The sequence below is a fragment of the Clinocottus analis genome, unplaced genomic scaffold (assembly GCF_023055335.1).
Source record: "Clinocottus analis isolate CAN_PGR_092001 unplaced genomic scaffold, fCliAna1.0.p SCAF_13, whole genome shotgun sequence".
Lineage (NCBI taxonomy): Eukaryota > Metazoa > Chordata > Actinopteri > Perciformes > Cottidae > Clinocottus > Clinocottus analis.
Window position 1 is genome coordinate 8,401,266 of NW_027175854.1, and position 17,754 is coordinate 8,419,019.

General features: G+C 45.1%; 2 protein-coding genes across 5 annotated transcripts in view; both read left to right on the forward strand.

The window, feature by feature from the left end:
* The first annotated feature begins 874 nt into the window (after positions 1 to 874).
* On the forward strand, positions 875 to 6,627 carry LOC137783857 (uncharacterized). The gene is made up of 4 exons (XM_068574195.1): positions 875 to 935; positions 2,042 to 2,366; positions 5,876 to 6,201; positions 6,599 to 6,627. Exons 1-4 carry the CDS (start codon positions 875 to 877, stop codon positions 6,625 to 6,627), a joined length of 741 nt encoding a protein of 246 aa, XP_068430296.1.
* A 1,549-nt stretch (positions 6,628 to 8,176) lies between these two features.
* The window catches only part of LOC137783610 (voltage-dependent N-type calcium channel subunit alpha-1B-like), a 128,111-nt gene continuing 118,533 nt past the window's right edge, over positions 8,177 to 17,754 (forward strand). For all 4 annotated transcript variants that reach the window (XM_068573732.1, XM_068573734.1, XM_068573733.1 and 1 more), the window contains exons 1-2: positions 8,177 to 8,277; positions 10,919 to 11,058. In XM_068573732.1, the coding sequence (XP_068429833.1) occupies positions 8,185 to 8,277; positions 10,919 to 11,058 (233 nt within the window). In that variant the 5' untranslated portion in view covers positions 8,177 to 8,184. The remainder of the gene's footprint in view (positions 8,278 to 10,918; positions 11,059 to 17,754) is intronic.

Sequence of the window (17,754 nt, forward strand, 5' to 3'; positions counted from 1 at the left end):
CATCAGTGAAGCTTGTTGGCATGCTCTATAAACACAAAGTACAGCTGATGTCAGTAGTTTAAGTATTTGGTCATACATTTAATTGAATGTTTGAGCCCAAATACTAATGCAGTCCATCCAGTTGTGGTTTGATATTTCAGTCTGGACCCAAGAGATGTCACTCCTGAGTTTTTTTTCTCGCTCAATAAATTAGTTTGAAGTCTTAAAAACATAATCTGCAAAGCCACTAGCAATTATGGCAGTTGGAGAGGGGGGAAAAACACGGAAGTATAAAGCTACAATGTTGACTGCTGAGAAAGAACAAGTCTCTTGAAATAGAAACATTGAAGTAGAGTCTGATGCTGTCACATGAGTGTAGTACCTCACTAACAGAACCCAGTTCTGTCCCACTTAACTAAACCCTGTATAAGAAGAACACTGTAAAAACAGCAATGTAATCAGCTGTTGTGGAAAGGCCCAGAGGGTTTGGATTCAGAAATGCCCCCTGTAGCATCAACGTGAAGAAAGAGACCCCAGCAGGAAGCGGGTAGCCGTAACATCTGCGGCCCTTTCAGGCCTCATAAACTGGCCTCGGTGATTGCTCCCTTCCTGCTCACCGGGGCGGACAGCGAAAACAGAGCCCATAATTGAATCAGAGAAATTTCTCCTTAAACATCGAAGACGGTCAGGCTGATAACAAGGTCCTTAACAGGCCGGGCAGGAAGCAGCCTTTCCGCATTCCAAGGTGGGATAAACTTTGTTTTTTTGTGCGTCTTTGGTGGTGCCCCTGCCCTGGTGCCTCCTGCGGGCAGACATGCAGACCAGCGCTGAGTCAAATAGTTGCTTTATTCCACCAGTTCCATTGAATTTATTCAAGTAATCCTGGAGAGCAGATATGAAGACAACACTTCCTCACAACTCCAGATGGGCAGAGAGGCGGTCCACGGTGGTTTATGGTATGTTCATTCGGGTTCTTAGAGATTGTGTTTGCTTTTCTTGACTGAACCGATACTGTTAGGGCGGTGTGGTCCCCTGGGCCGAACCAGTGGTCGGGAGCTTTCCCCCAGAAGTCTCGAGGAGTAATGAAAGGGTAGAAAAACAAATAAAAAACTAAGCCTATAATACAAAGTTATGTTTTTTTTCTTCTCTTTTATATCTATAATATTTGTATCTTAACTTTTCATATCACTGTATAGAGGTGGACAATCACAGTTACAATCACAGTTTATTTTACTATCTTGTGTGCACCTGTTTGCTGCTGTAATCCTGCAAATGTCCCCACTGCGGGACTAAAAGAATATCTAAACTAGTCTAATCTAATCTTCTAATCTTTTAGGTGTACGTATTAGGAAATACAACATTATCAAGAGAGATTATGGCAATGTAGAAATGACTGCAAAGCCTCTGTGAGAGCAAACATTTTGACTTTGGATGGCACAGCAGTTGGATTTACCATTAAAAAAAGATTCGATCTCAGTTAAATAAGAAAACAATACAACTTCCATCCATATGTTCACTTTGTTGCCTGTGACAGGTGAGATAGCTGTTCATCTATGAGATGCAGGTTGTTGAGTTACTTTTGTGTTTTATGTGTTGTAAAACATCATGAATGTCACGACGCCCTCTGCTACGTATGAATCAATCAAACTTCTATTACAAACTCAAAGTCCAGAATAAAATACATACAAAAGCATAATTAAAATACATAGACATATCAATGCTTTATAAATAGTCAGCTGTACCAATGTCTACACAGATGGGACTTGGCTTGACTTTATGTTTGATAAAAAGATGATCTCATTGTCAGAGTCAGTAACACGTTGATAAATAAGATATATTAAAACAGCTTGGAAAGTATTAACTCCTGCAGCCACAAACATTTCACTGGCACTACACCATCTCGGCCTCTTCGGTATTACTCTCATGGCGTCATCATAAACTACTTGAAGTCTCTGCAGGCTTGCGTGACCGAATGTTTGCTTGTGCAAACATCTTACGACATTGCAGAAGTCTTCGCCATCGCTCATCTCTGCTTGTTGTATTTATCTTGTCCCATCTCCAGCGTTACGCTCAGCCACACTGGGCTCCTGGAGGAGGCTGACTCTGGGGGCGGAGTACGAGGACACCTGGGCCCCGCCCCCTAACCGGAGAGGCCGGCCCCTTGAGACGCGCGCGGTGGAAGAGAGGGAGGGGGCGGGGCTTGCCGGGGGCGCGGACGCGTGCGCGCGAGACCCGGAGGACCCGCCGTGGAGAGCTGACTCCGACACCGTGCAGAAGTATGACTCGGTGCTCCGCCTGGACGGGCTGAGCCGAGCGGGGAGGCGGGACGGTCTGCTCCACGTCGTCCGGCGGCACGACGCCCTGAGCGGCACGCAGTGGCCCCGCGGGTGAGTCACACACCGGGAGCCCCATACTGCTGCGTGACAACGAGATCACTATGAAACGTTTTGGACACGGGACACCTCTTCAAGAGGGAGGCCTCGTGGCGCAATCATAAAGCAGTAGTTTATATTCCCAAACACGTTTTCAATTACATTTTCAGTGACAAGGCAAGCCCAGAGCTTTTATGGGGCCTCCTCTTTGTCCAGCTAGTTAAACTAATACACTTATATTTATACATTAGTCTTTTTGGTAAATATGTTTAATATTGTTTATAAAAGAAGAAAATAACCAAATCCAGTCATGTGGGGATTTTACACTGGGGGTGATGCATTATTATTATTTCAATTTATTCAGCGATATCTCACAATTAGATACATTGACGTTTTTATTTTATTTTCTGCAGTACATTCACTGAAACACTAGATGGCTCCTCTGCAGCGTGGAGAACATTTGTGTTCATCACATGGCTGCAGAGTTCAATTAGATGTATTTACTTCAATGAGAGCTGGAATAACACGCACGCACGCACGCACGCACGCACGCACACACGCACACACGCACACACACACACACACTGATCTGTTTCTAACTGGCCTCTGGATGTGATGAAGCCAACAACTCGCTGCGTGTGCAGTCTCTTCACTGGGTTGAACACACGGGCCAAACAACAAATGCATTCAATTAAAGGTTTGAATGGCGGATGTTGTGCTGTGGGTGTGAGTAATACACACACACACACACGCACACACACGTTCATGAATGAATGGCATCCTGTGGTTCTATCCTGAATTGAAACATCTCGGAGTTTGAAAGTCGTGTGTTTCAAAATGACAGCACAGTATCAGAGCTTACGTTCTCTGGCCAAAAGTATGTGGACACCACTAGCCACTTACCTTCCATGTACCTTTAACTTAAATGGTGTAATGTGTGTACTTGTGAGAACATATACAATATGTGGGAACATATTTGGTTTAATGGCTCAAAGCAGAAAAGGGTCCAACAGCCTATAAACCTAATACAACATACTGACACTCTTGGAGGGAAAGAAAAAGACAGGAAAAGGAAACTGCTCAGGGAAAACCAATAAGAGCTTTAGATTCAAGTGCCCGAGTGAAAAGTTTTGACGTCCCATTTCAATCCCTTTTCTCAATCTAATTTGAGAAGCATAACCATCATCTCCGGTAAAAGCCACAGTGGAAACGTTCCCAGCGGTAGTTAACGTTTGTCTCAACAGCCCATTACATCAATTTATAGTGGTCTGTGAATCCCTGTGGCCACCATAAACATGGCTTGTTTATTTCCTGCACATAATAAACAACTTACCACAGACATAATCAAAAATGGAATAGTTCATTAAACCGTACACACGCGCACACACACACCACGGCAACACTGACAGTGCAGTTAAGTAATAAAGTACAATACACAAAAAATGAAGTCGACAGATGTAACAAGAAAAGAAGGATTGAGCCTTGATGGCTGCTTGCAGTGATTCTGTCTGACGGAGCGTTTTCAATGAGAGAGCTATGGACGACGTCATTTCAGGAGGAAAACATGTTGCACATGTTGGAATTTCAATTACATTTAAATTGGGAATATTCCCAAATACTTGAAAGTAACTATATACAAAGTCCTGTTTAGAGGAGAGCTCCAGTGAGAGCAGGCCCGGAGGGAGCAGTCACATGGGTCATGCCTAAAGGTCATACCATCTGCATGTTAAGCACCCCTTATCTTGTGTCAGTGTCCCAGTAGATACACCAAATCACGGAGGAGATAAACAACTCGGAGGAGCGTTTGTGTTTAATCAGACACGCGACTTTACGTGGTGCTTCTGTTGGAAGGCGCTGTTGTTGCACAGTGTCTGGATGCAACATTACTAAACTAACAACTGACCACACACCACCATGTAGGATGAATATCTGTTTGTCTCCGAGTACCTTTCTGCATTTAAAATTCGGATATTTTGATTCATCCCATATTCAATATTTTTACCTTTCTTTGGTATATTTTAATGACATAATAAGAAAAGGAAATAGATAATACTTTGTCATACTAATAATATTTATTCCAAAAAGGAAAAGGGTACTCCAAAAACAAACCCAATTCAAACTGAAGACAACACCAGGAACAGAGACCAGGACCACACAGGACACACAAGGGGAGGGGAGACAAACAGGGTTTAAATAAAAGGAGAAGGTAATGAGACACAGGTGGGAACAACGAGGAAGCACAGGTGACAACAATCAGACAATCAGGAGACATGCACAAGGAACAAGGCACACAGGGACAGGAAGTGCAGAGACACACAGGATAAACTACAAAACAAAACCGGAAGCCACGCAATACCGTGACATAACTATTGTTATCATTATTATTTTGAGTTCTTACGCATGCAACATTTGGCTTTGTGGGACCTACGGCAACAAGGAGGTGAAGCTAATTTCAACAAAAACATATGGGTAAGATCTAAATAAGACAGTGTGGCTACTAGTTTACATTCACATGATTATTGTATACCATGTGCATTTTTTTCAAGCGTCTAACTATCTCAACAAGATACGCAAAACATATTTCCATACATAAACTGTCAATTTATTTACATTGACTGACATTAAAAAAACAAAAATCGGATTTCTGCAGGAATGGTAACTCCCTAGAATGATTATTTTAATTGTTTAGTATATTTTCATAGCTGCTCCCTTCTTTATGGACAACATGTGTTGCCTTGTTGACGCCAACAGAGAGATTGATTAATAACACACATCATGTTTTGAACCTCAGGGCTTTAGTGAACTCCATTAGTTCGTAGCTCTCTCTCATAACCAGCCAACAGACGGGGAGCGCGTCTGTGCGCTCCAGTCACTGATTGGCCCGTTCTGGTCACATGCGCTCTTCCTTATTCTACTGAGGACTTGCTATATATCCCTCAGCCCCCGTACAGCGAGCGATCAGACAGAAATCTCAGGACAACTTGGATTGGCTTGCCTTCTTATTTCTCTCAGCTGAAAAAAAAAGAAAGAAGAATAACGGAGGAACCCCAAGTGTTTTCCGACGCCCCTGCTCATTTCTATTGACACCTTGGACGTTTCAACTGGTGTTTTGGATGCTGGCACGATGCTGTCAGGATTCTGGACAGAGACGGGGCGATCTGGTTTGATTTCCCCGTGATTTGTTTCTTCTTCTTCTTCTTCTTCTTCTTGTTTCTCTACTCACAGCCCGGCTGGTATGGATGCAACAGCCTCCGCGAAGTGAATTATTGTCCAGCCGAAGTGCTTTATCGCGTTCAACTTTTCAGTTTCACATTTCTCTGGAGATGAATGAATGGAATGGACCACGGGACCATGGTTTTCTATGAGGCCACCCTGTTTTTTTCCTCTTCCAAAACGCAGCGCTTTCTGTGCACTCCAGCGCTGCGCGTTGTGGTTTGGATGAAGTGTGTTTGTTGTGATGCGTCTCTCCTCCATTTCCACTGACACCAGTTTGGATTTACCCTTTTGGATCTGTGCGTTTCCAGAATGGCCCGCTTCGCAGAAGATCTACCCACCCGCTATGGAGGAGGCGCAGGCGGCGGAGGGAGAGGCGGACCGGGCGCTGGCAGAGGGGGAGCCCGCGGTGGTGGCGCTCCGGGTGGCCAGAGGGTGTACAAGCAGTCGATGGCCCAGAGAGCCCGGACAATGGCCATCTACAACCCGAACCCTGTCAAACAAAACTGCCTCACGGTCAACCGCTCCCTCTTCATCTTCCGCGAGGACAACCTGATCAGGAAGTATGCCAAGCGAATAACCGAGTGGCCATATCCTTCCCGGGCAGCAGCAGCCTGTAGCGCCGCGCACAGAGCAGGTGCATCCGTAGCCTCTAACCTCTCTGTCCTTGCTTGGCAACCACACACACACACACACACACACACAAACACACACACACACACACACACACACACACACACACACGCACACGCACACAGACTGATGGTTGAAGAGCAGAAACACCGCTCCTCGCAGGCCTGTCTGTCGAGCCGGTGCGTTTAGGTGCTGGTGTGGGAATGAGAGCGGCTATTTTCACGCTGAAGAGCAGCTGCTATACAGTGTCTTTCTTTATTCTTCTCCGCGCAACGCCGGCTGCACCTGTCGCTCCGCTCCTTATCTGCGTCCAACACGACACAAAGATGTTTTTGCTCGATCGGTGCGGGCAGTGAACAGACTTCACACCCACCTGTTTTTGTTTTGTTCTATATCCCCAGCTAGAGTTCAGAAACCTCTGGGCGGATAAGTTCCTATTGTCGAAACGTCAGCTGTGCAAACTGTCAAACAGCACCCCCCCCCCCCCCCCCCCCACTCCCCCTCCTCCCCTTTACACTCTCTCTCCCCCGCCTCCCCACCAGCGTCAGTTAATGACGATCAGGCATCGCCGTCGACCGACGCAAGTGGAAGTCGATAAAGAAGCTGCGTGCGTAAAAGGGCAGCGGGTAGTGAATGAATGAGTGAGCGGTGGGGCCGCGCGCGCACGCTGACCTCCGCTCCTCACGTGATGGTTGAGATGAGACGCGGTTCGTCCTGGCAGAAAGAGACTGTTGGTCCAGGGTTCTTTGCGGCACCGCCTCGTTGTCTTCGTTAGCAGCGCTCTCCATGGTGCTGAAGTCGCCCACGCTCAACTCTCTCAACTCTGCAGAAAAAAAAAGAAAAGAAAACAAGTCTACTTCAACGAGTCATGGTCACTCCTGCACGGTTTCATCTATTTCAAGATGGGAGGAAGGCGTCAACATCTTGTAGTCATGTTGAATCTACTGGAACAACTGCACAGTTCCATTGTATACAAGGCACGTTTTTGAAACATGTGATTTGGTACCATTATTTCAGTTCATGAGCGTTTTTTTTCAAATTTGTATGAGAACAAAACATAATTTAATATAATTTTTGAAGTGATATTTAAAGGCTTGAAAGCAGGTCATGCAGTTTAAGTCTTAAAACAGGTGATATGGCTGGAAAACAAGTGAAGTAATTTAAAGTTAATAATATCGTTGTCAGCATATATTAATGAGGGAGCCCAGATTAAATGACTCGTTCAAATGAATATCTTAGAGTTTGTGTGACAAACGCAAGACGACAACAGGATCTGCAGTGTGGGTGACGGTGAGAACCGCATCAGCTGTAATAGAATAAAAATGTCTAAAAACACACCACAAACTGAAAATCAAAGCTGAAATGGTCAAAGAAATAGACATTTTAACCATTTTCTATGAACACTCACTGCCAGGAAAACAGTTTCCTGGTTGCATAATCACGGTGTCTTCTGGGTACTAATTCTACATCTTGACTATAATGGTCATAAGCTCCCTTGCGATTCATAGGCTCTCAATAGGCTCTGACCCGCGGGCATTGACCCAGTGAAAATGGATCGCAGAATGAACCAACCATTGAAAATGGTTGGAAATGGTCAACCATCTGGAAAGATCACGAGCGCATGTGTAGGACGCATTCTCTCTGGAAAGCCTTCAACCAGAGCATGATGCAAGGTTTATGCTTTAGTGGACAGAATACGTCCATATTTGAGTTCAATGTCAATTTTCAAACAGCAACATGCAGGTTAATTGTCTTTTCTGTACAATTTGATGCCGTCCGCCAATGTTAGACACCCTGGCTTGGATTAGACTGCGATGGGTTGGAAATGTCTCATTGTACTGCTGTTAAAGCCAATCATCCAGTTTGAGAAGTAGGTCTTTAAACCCTCTGTCAGAAAATGTATAATTAATGATTCAGCTGTGAAATGAAGTGAATGCAACTTTCTCTCTCGCCACTGCTCCTTAACTTTCTCACTCCATTTGAGTACATGATCCTCGCTACAATTATCGCCAACTGCATCGTCTTGGCCCTGGAGCAGCATCTGCCTGAAAGCGACAAGACGCCCATGTCAGAACGCCTGGTAAGTGCTTTGACGTGCCCGAGGTCACTGCCTTTTTTAGACGAAAGAGCTTGTCAGCAGCCAGTCAGACAGATATGGAGGGTAATACAATCAGCTAATCCGTTCACACTGTTTTGTCTCATGTAAGTTGGCAGAACCCCTAATGATGCATAGCTAACCCAGTATCAGAGAGTAACCAAAGAGACTGTTGCACAGGGAGGCAAAAAAAAAAAAGCAAACAAACTGAAAAGCGCGCAGCTTTATGGTTCAACACTTTGTCGTGCTTGTACACGAGGGTGTTGTAGCTCAGGGGAGTTTGTCTTTAAATAGAGAGCCGGAGAGTGTTACAAAGAGCAACAGCTTGACGTGGAAAATGTCGATGAATTCCCCTCATATTCAGCCACCTGCTCCCGGTTCGCATGATCTCCGGTGCGACGCAAATTCACCAGTGAAGACGTTACAACTAGGGAAACAAAAAGGTGGCGTTCGGCACCTGAGAAAGTGATTAGAGCGGCGACACAAAGGAGAAAACAAGCATCCGCTCCCAGCCTCCTCCACCTTGAGGATGTAATACAAGGAGAAGCCTTTTAATTAGAACAAGGGATCAGCCATTATTTATGAAGCTCTGTCAACAGAGTAGGAGGCGTGCTGTAAGTGGAGGCGATGACAGAACGCTATTCAGTCAGAGGATTTCAGATCCATTGCTGGATTTTAGCGCCGTGGTCCTCAGGGATTTCCCCAGCCGTCTTCTGCAAGCGTATTTATAATTCAGAAGTATTTTAGATGTATGTATAATAGATGTTAACGCGCCATGAGTACAGACATTTATCCAGGCAGCCCTCCGGCCCATTAAATATCACATTCAATTGTTTAGTCTATGAATCGTGCGTTCGTATAGCATGCCGAAATGAATATACTGTATGACACATTCAATGTTTGTCTGGTTGGTTGAAGTGTTGCAGGCTCCTACTGACCTCCTCCTATTGGTCACAAACACTTTATCTGCTTGTGAACAACAACAAACTGTCATTATTTTACCACCGCGGCCTTTGCGATATAGCGACCATCCATACATAATCTCTGGATGTTCACTGCAGTCAGCCAGTGCTATTGAAAAGGTCACATTTCTTATAGTACTCGGGCCTGTCACACTGCTTCTACATGATTGTTTATGTTGGAGGCTGGCTGATGCTGGGGGTTGGGGACAATATCTGTCAGGTTGTGGTATGCTCGGAGCGAGGTGGAGAAGGAAGCGAGAGGAAGCGAGTGTTAGTGGAGGCGTGAGATATCTTCTGCTCGTGCCCTGTACATCGCCACAGGCTCCATCAGATATTAATGGAGGCAAAGGAAAAAGTGTCATGTCATACGCGCTTGATCTATCTTCCTTACTTACAGAAAGGCCCAGGGTTCACCCCGCCACACCCTGCAAATGATCAAACTGTGACGGTGTGGTTTCACACTTTTAGGGAATACCGCGAAGGTCCCAATCAATCGTGTCCAGTCATGTGTGTTGCGCATATGCTCTCTGCGCTAAAGTGCACTTTCAAACAGCAATGTATTTTTTTTCCTATTGGGATAATGTGCTTCTGATTTGGCCTAATTTCACACTTGAGCAACACAAGTCCCCCTCTGGTCATGCCGTGTACCGCCCATTTCCATCATTCCATGGCCCTCATACCCCTTTGATCTGTACACATGCCCCTCTGGTTGGCCCACCTGCCTCCTTTTTACCGCTGCGCTTGGTCCAAGAGGCCCACAAGTACACTTGTGCTCGATCCAAGTGCCTGCCGATTCCATGCTTATTTTTCGCACAATAACATGCCAAAACAGCACTTGAATGGCCCAAGTACCGCTTTACTTACCCCTGTTGGTCCACCCAAACAAACATGTCTTTGGCCAAGGTGGCAAATTCTCCTCTTGTGACCAAAGGCACCACCTGCCCTTTTAGCTTGCCGAGTATCTTCCCCTTTAAAGCCTAATTTGGCCCAAATATCCCTATGGGTAGTCCAAGTAACCTGCTGCTTGGCTGTTTTCTCAGGTACCCACTAGCTGAGTAGTAGTTGACTCGAGCACAGTGCTCAAAGTAAGCTGCTAACCACCGGTACACAGTACCCAGCCTTGGCCATTGTACCGGTAGTAGACTTACTGCGAGCACCAACACTTGCACATGAGATTGTATATACGTTTTATTCTTTATCTCTTTATATCGGGGCCGGGGCATAAAGCTGGCAGGCCAATGGCCCCCTGGACTCTCTACTTCCAGTGCCCAAACTAACCTTAACATGAATCTAAAATGTTCTATCATCAATTGAATAAAAAGAAATAGCTAATTTATTGTGTTATTGTGAATGCATTAAATGAGCGGGCCTGAGGCTCTATTGATTCACCATTGCCCTCAAGATCATACTGTGTGTGTGAATATTTGTTTTCACTGTATTTACTCTCTTTTCATGCTGAGAAGAGGGCTCCACTTCCTGCACTTCTGTCCATGCCGCTGCAGGAAGTGAAAGGAGCCATCTTTCCTTCATTTCTTTACTTACCCTCCCCCCCTCCCTATCCCCGCCTCCCTTTCTCTTTCACTTGATGCTTCATTAACCACTCTTTTACCTCTAACAAAAAGATCTTCCTCTGTCACTCTCATCCTCTCTCTGTCTCCCTGTAGGACGACACAGAGCCCTACTTTATTGGAATATTCTGTTTCGAGGCCGCCATTAAGATCATCGCCCTGGGCTTCGCATTTCACAAAGGCTCCTACCTCCGCAACGGCTGGAATGTAATGGACTTCGTGGTCGTCCTCACGGGGTGAGTCCCTCGCCCGCTCAGCTTGAAATGGAAGTCACAAGTGTGTGAGAGTGGCTTCCTTTGTGTGTATCTGTGAGCGCCCTGAGAGAGAGAAGTGGAATCACCTTCTTTCAGTTAGAGCATCTGCCTACAAGCATCCTTTTAAGTTATTCAACAAGTAACACAGGCCCGTAAATAATGTGGGAAAAAGTGTCTCAAGGAACATTTGTTGCTTTGGCGTTTTCCATTTCTCTTCTCGATTTTGACACTGTTGCTGGACGCACACTTTATGGACGCACACTTTATGGCCACACACTTTATGGCCGCACACTTTATGGCTTGCAATTTTGTGGCGACAATAACCCAGTGCCCATTTTTTCGTTTCCAGATGTGGTTGAACATGACTGGCCTGCACAGAGCCCAGAACACCTATGGTTTTAGATGTTATGTTTGGGTGTCTGACCACATGCTTTTGGCCATACAGTTAATACACACATGTGGGTGATACTAGTTTATTCATCATGATTATCAAATTCAGAAACTTTTGTCTCAACAACCATACTGTACTATCTGGCGCAACTCAAACACCACCTCAGTGACTGCAGGGCAGTTGACAAGTTTTGTAAATGATAAATGTGTTTTCAGAAATAAGTATGCGTCCACACTGCTCCATGTCTGTGTGGGCTTCATAGTTTTTCTTGAGAAAATGGGTGGTTTGGAGACATGTGGTGGTTTTTAATTCTCAAAAAGGAGTCCGGCAAAGTCAATGAAAGAGACACAGACAGGTCAATGGTTCTGGGACATTACTGCTGGGATTTAAGTTTCGGCAGCACTAAAGCTTTTTCTGGAAGACCGTGTGTTGATGGCAATCAGAAAGTAGTCAGCAGAAGGTTGGAAGAGAAAGAAGTTTATTGAGCTCCTCATGAGCTTTCAGTCTTTCTACGTCCTGCATTATTCTAACTGCAGATTGTCTGTGTCTGGCATCAGCTGAAACGTGATGGTTTTTATTATTTTCTTAAAGAGACAGGTCATGTTGTCTTGTAGAGCTGTTTAAAGCTGGCAACCATCATCATTAGCATTGAGTATTGTAAAACACCAGCTGACACGTTCATTGTGGTTGGAAATGTTGATCCTCTTGGACTCGTGGACGATAATTTAGCTCCCTTTGAGTGTCTCAGATTAAACCGCGACTTGTCTCTGTCCAAATGGGACGCCTACTTTTTTTTGTTTTTTTTACTGTATTATCCTACTGGTAAAGCTTGTTGGGCATATATAATCTGTTAATTATACGAGCGCCTTAGTAGGAAGACACCTTCACCTTTTTCCTCCTGATTCTGCATCCTGATAGGACGCTTCCCCACTACAGGGACACATAAATTGCTTGTTAGATTCACAGCTTGTTGTGTAAATCGATCCCAAGCTAGTGTACGCAGAGGAAGCGGGCCTTTTTAAATGTCTCCCTTGCTCCTTCATCTCTTAAAGAAATGAGGGATAAAAGTACATAGAAGGGCGTCCACTCCCACTCTTAAAACGTCCCCGTGTCGCTCTTCAGTGCATGGAAACACAGTCACACCGTGTTGAAACTGGGCCCGTTTCATCCAAGTTCACCAAATGCTCCTGTTGCTTTGTTACATTGCTGAGGAGAATGACATTGTTCTGGCACAATGCTGCATTAGGCCCGGATTGTGTTTGTGTTGGAAAGAATGGCTATTTCAGAAGCTCGATAAACCAAAGCATCAAAGTGGATCGTGAATGAGCCGCAGAACAAAGATTGCAGAGAAGCGCTGACCGCAAGTGTTTGACATGTCGAGGATAAACCAGACAAAGAGGGGAGATAGGGATTCCTTTTGTCGGGGAGCATTGCAATTTCAAATGGCTCGTTGTGCATTTTTAAGCGAACACTCAGTGGGCCGGTGTTTAAAATTAAAACCGGAGCCAGCACACACCAACAGTTCAGAGATGCCTTTTTTTATTTATTTGTATTTCTCTTTCACACGTAAGTGGAAGGATTGTGTTCGGAGCTGCGATCGAATGTAATGTCCCCTTGCAGTAGCTACTCGTGTGTAAGAAGAAGATGAAAGAAGGCGTTCATTAAAGGCGAGGTTCAGATCACACAGAGGTCCGTTGCTCGGAGCGCAACACTTGAATTCCACTACGTTCATGTGGAAAGAGGCTTCATGCGAGGTGCTCCTCCTGCGTCTGACATGTTGCGTTGCTTTGTGAGGTGCACAGAAGAAGCTCAGTCACCCGGTAAACACATGGGTGTGTTCTGATTAAGTCCAAAATTGTCAGAAGGCATGATAATCTAAGTCGGTAATTCATTTGAGATTACGTGTGCATATTTCATCGTTTACAGGGTGTCACGCGTCTGAATCAGCTTTTAGATTCAGAGTTGTCCCTTCTACGCTGGAGACGTATCTCCTTGGTTGTGGTTGCCCGTTGCTGACACAGCTGGATACAAATGAACCGCTGTGTTGCCGATGTGACCGTCTCTGTGTGGTTGCCAAGCAACCACAGTAGATAATGTGCCTCCGCGTGATCGGGGTTTCTGCGTGTATGTTTGCTTTGTGCTGGACGTGCGGCAGCGGGAACGGAGGGGCCACGTCAATTAGAAATCAATCACATCACCCCTGGATGTGCTTTGGCCCGCCGGGTCGCCGTATGAGCAAAAAAAACGGGTGCTCGGAGAAATTGTCCTGGCGGCAAACGATGAATGGACATTTTGAGCATGTCCTCGGATGTTCAGCGTCCATAAGTGAAGTGAAGAGGATTAAACAGACTTAACTGCACACCTGGGTGTTAAAGACCGTTTCTGCTTTGTCCCCGCGTCGTCCACCGAGGGAATGAGCAGCCGGAGAACTGCTGATCATCGTTATACTGAAGTGTGGGATAGAAGATGAAATTATAACCTGATGAAACGATTTGGAGTAGCAAAAAGATGAAGAAATCGGTTGGCGGGAAACCCACAGACGAACATGAACACTACTACAGTGGGATGTTATTTATATTGGTTGGCATAATGTATGAATGATTGATCAAAAATAATATATAAAGAAAGGCAGGGTAATCAATCAGAAGTGACGGGTGAGGGTTTTTATCGATCTTGGTGGTCAGGAATCTAATTTAGGATGCACTCTGAGGAGATGTGATTGTGGCTCTGCTCTGCTCGGGAAAATAAACGAGTCTATATAAGTCTTGCTTTGCTTGAAATTAAAACATATTCAGTTCAGCTCTAATAATCATCTTACATTACGTAAGTCAATAATGTATCTTACGCTTTTTCCCCCCTCCCAATTAGTTAAGAATCCGTATTGGGCCTCTGCCTGCTGTACAATTCCAGTGCTTAGTCCTCGGTGTAATTATGGCGATGCAGCCATCCAGTCCTAACAAAAGGATCTGAATGATAGTGTAGCCCGAGGCAGTGGCAGACCTTTAATCTGTTCTGATCAGGCATTAGGAGCCCCTAATAAGAGAATAAATCTGCCCGGGTTGCCAACGGCCTAATCAATAGAACACTGAGCTGGTCAGCCCAGGAGCACTGCGCCCTGATGAGGAGCCAGACACGTCCAATCACACGCTGAGCACGACAGCGTCTGTGACATGAAGAGACTGTGTGAGAAGCCTGTTCTACTTTCAAAACCATTTTCCTTTCCAGAGCATCTATAACATTTGCCAGTATGAAGCATTTGCTCACAGAAACTGAGGAATCATGACTCAGTGACTGGAAATAAGATTTTAAAAAGAAGTGTGATTAAATGACACTCACATTTGTGGCCAAAACTCAGTGGGAGTCAATTTAGTATTACCTTTTGAAATTAGTAGATTCTGTTCAGGTAAATAGCATCTTGATAGCCAGGGAGAGTGTAGAAATGTGGCGTCTCACATTTTGGAAAGTACCCATTATTCAGTAAGCCAAGAAAGTGACGTACAGTACTTTCTACTATATCTGCCGGGAGTCCTTATTGGCCGTTTTTTATCTTCTCTGTGGCTCTGAAGAAGCTTTGTCTGGAAATAGTGAGGGTTTTAATGCGAGAGGCAGTTGGAGGGGTTAAAGTTAAGATGTTAAATTATAGTCAGTGTGTTGGCCTTGATTTTATAAAAGCACAAAACACGAGGAGAACAGGCCTGTTGCCTGATGAATTTCTGAGGCCCAAAGCGTTGTAACCAGACAAAGACCTGAAAGTCTGAGGTAGAACCATTTATGCAACATGCTTGTTTGTGAGTCATTCAGGTATCTAAAAAAAAACAAACATGACAGCTGTTTTTCTTTGGAGACATTGAACTTATAAAATGAATGTGTTTGAAGTTGGGAATACATATGTTGTTTGTAACATAGCTCTGAGAAGCTTCAAGCTTGTGCGAAAATGTTAGAACATTTTTACATGATCACTTCAGGTAATCCGCCTGTCTGCTGTAATCTCATGAACGCAATATCTTCCGAATGCCGGGAGCACCACAGTCCCTTCAAAAACCCTCTTATTTGACTGCAGCAGGGTCTGACAGTCAGCTACTCTCAGTCCTGGTTCTGGTTCTCCCGTGCCTCCCTCCCCTGCAGGAAAATGTCCGGGGCCTCCTGCAGCGTGGGGTTGGTGTTGGCTCCCAGCGGGGCGAAGCTCCACTCGAAAGCTTCAGTTAAACCGGATCTGGGTCTGTCTGTGTGGGAGGTAGCCGCTACTGGAGGCCCCGCTGGCATCTGAGCTGAAGAAGTCTCTGGTGAACCTGTATAATGTCACCTGATTTAGCTCAAAGTCCGACCTTGTGGCACCGATGACAGGCATTAGGAATAACTACCTCGGAATAGCCTTTTCTCTGATGGTGTCATTTACTTATGAAGGTCGGATAGAGTCATCAGTATTACATCGAAACTGTCCATTCAACTCATAAACACGGGAGAAAACCATTAAGATCAGACTTTAGATCCCCAGAATGCTTTTGATCTAGTCTCTGAAGACCTACGTAGACTGGAAAGGCACACTGTAGATACATATAACCTATATGTTCTGTTTTTGACGCGTGCCAGTGACAGGCGGGTGGAGTCACTGAGAACAATGATCCCACTGTCAGCTCCAGGGAAACAAAAACCAGAGCAGTTGCTTTTATTTATTTATCCGTGTATTTGATTTACAAGGCTCGGCCGTAAGTGGTCGGGCCGAGAGTCTGCGCTTGTGTCGACTTCAAAGTTGCGATTTTTCCTTTCATGTGCCTCTCAGGCCACGGGGCTACCACAATAGGAGGCCTCAGAGTATAGTCGCTGAGACTACAGAGGTCGGGTCACTTTAGCCTATGCCTGCACCCGGCAGCATGAATAAATGTTCCCTTTGAACGTGTGCCAAAGCGCTGCAGTCTGATCGTGGAGGTCTGACGGGTCTGGCCTTGCTGAGGTTACAGGGTTTATGTCTTCGTCAATGTAGTATGTGCTGCACATTACCACACCTTACCCTTTATTATTCATATCACATTTGATTTGATAATTTAATCCACTTATCATAGCTGATCTTCCTTCACACCTGACATCGAGTCCATTTCTGTACATTTGTAGCGGCATAATGGCTCTATGGATCTCACCAACTACAGGGTGGATCACCGTGACATGTATTCACTGTCTCCATGAATCTTTATGACTTTTCCTCTACTGCCACCATGAGTTTAATATTTGTGATTGAATAGATCCTCATGAAATTTGATGGACGTTCATGTCCTCCTCTTGATGATTTGTGATAACTGACTGTTCGAGTACCATTATAAAAATGTCCATTCGTCCTCTACTCTGATTTATGACCAAATACTGAAACCAACGACACGCCCTATAGCTGCACTTGCGCTAATTAGCTCATGTTAGCATGCTAATGTCAGGGACTGGGAACCACAGGGAGCAGGACCCAAAAGCAAGGTCGTCGGGTGCAAAAACAAAGTCTTTACTTCAGGCAGGGCTCGGTACACAGGGAATCAGTCCAGGCAGGCAAAAACTTACAGGTGAGCAAAAAACAGGTCAAAACACAATGAGGAAATCACTGGTAAGCTCAAGCAACAATAAGAGACAAACTGGCACAGAACAAGGAGTTGACACAGACTAAATACACAAGGGAACGAGGCACAGGTGGAAACAATGAGGGCGGGGCCTGCAATCACACAGGGGGACGGCACACAGGGAGGGGTTTGTCTGACACGAGAGACAAGGTGAGTGACAGAAAACACAACAGTGACAACAAACACTACCCAGAAGGTCTGGGCGTTACAGCTAAAATGCTAAACTAAACTGGTGCTTACCATAAACTTGTTGGCATTGTTGTTGTTGAATGTGTTAGCGTTCCTGTGTTAGCATTTAGCTCAAAGCACCACACAGTGTATTTAGCCTCTCACAGCCACTAGCATTGCTGGAGACGTAACGTCTCATGGCCGTGGTGCTTTCTATGTTCTCAGCTTATCAATTTGTCAGGGCCATTCTCGTGACCACCACATCTCCCAGGTTCAAGAACTGGTTTGTGGAGGCTTACAAACCACGAGGTGGTAATTCTAGTGGCTGTTACTTGACTTTTTATGCTGGATAAATGTTGTCAGCAAGGAACTATCGATTTTTGTTTTGTTTTTGTGAATGCCACAAACACTTAACAGTCTTTTCAAGTGCTTTTGTGAAGGGTACCAACGTAAAGTCAGTGTAGTAAACACCTGGATCTGAGTTTGCACACATCTGTTGCATGTCACTAGTAAAGTACATCC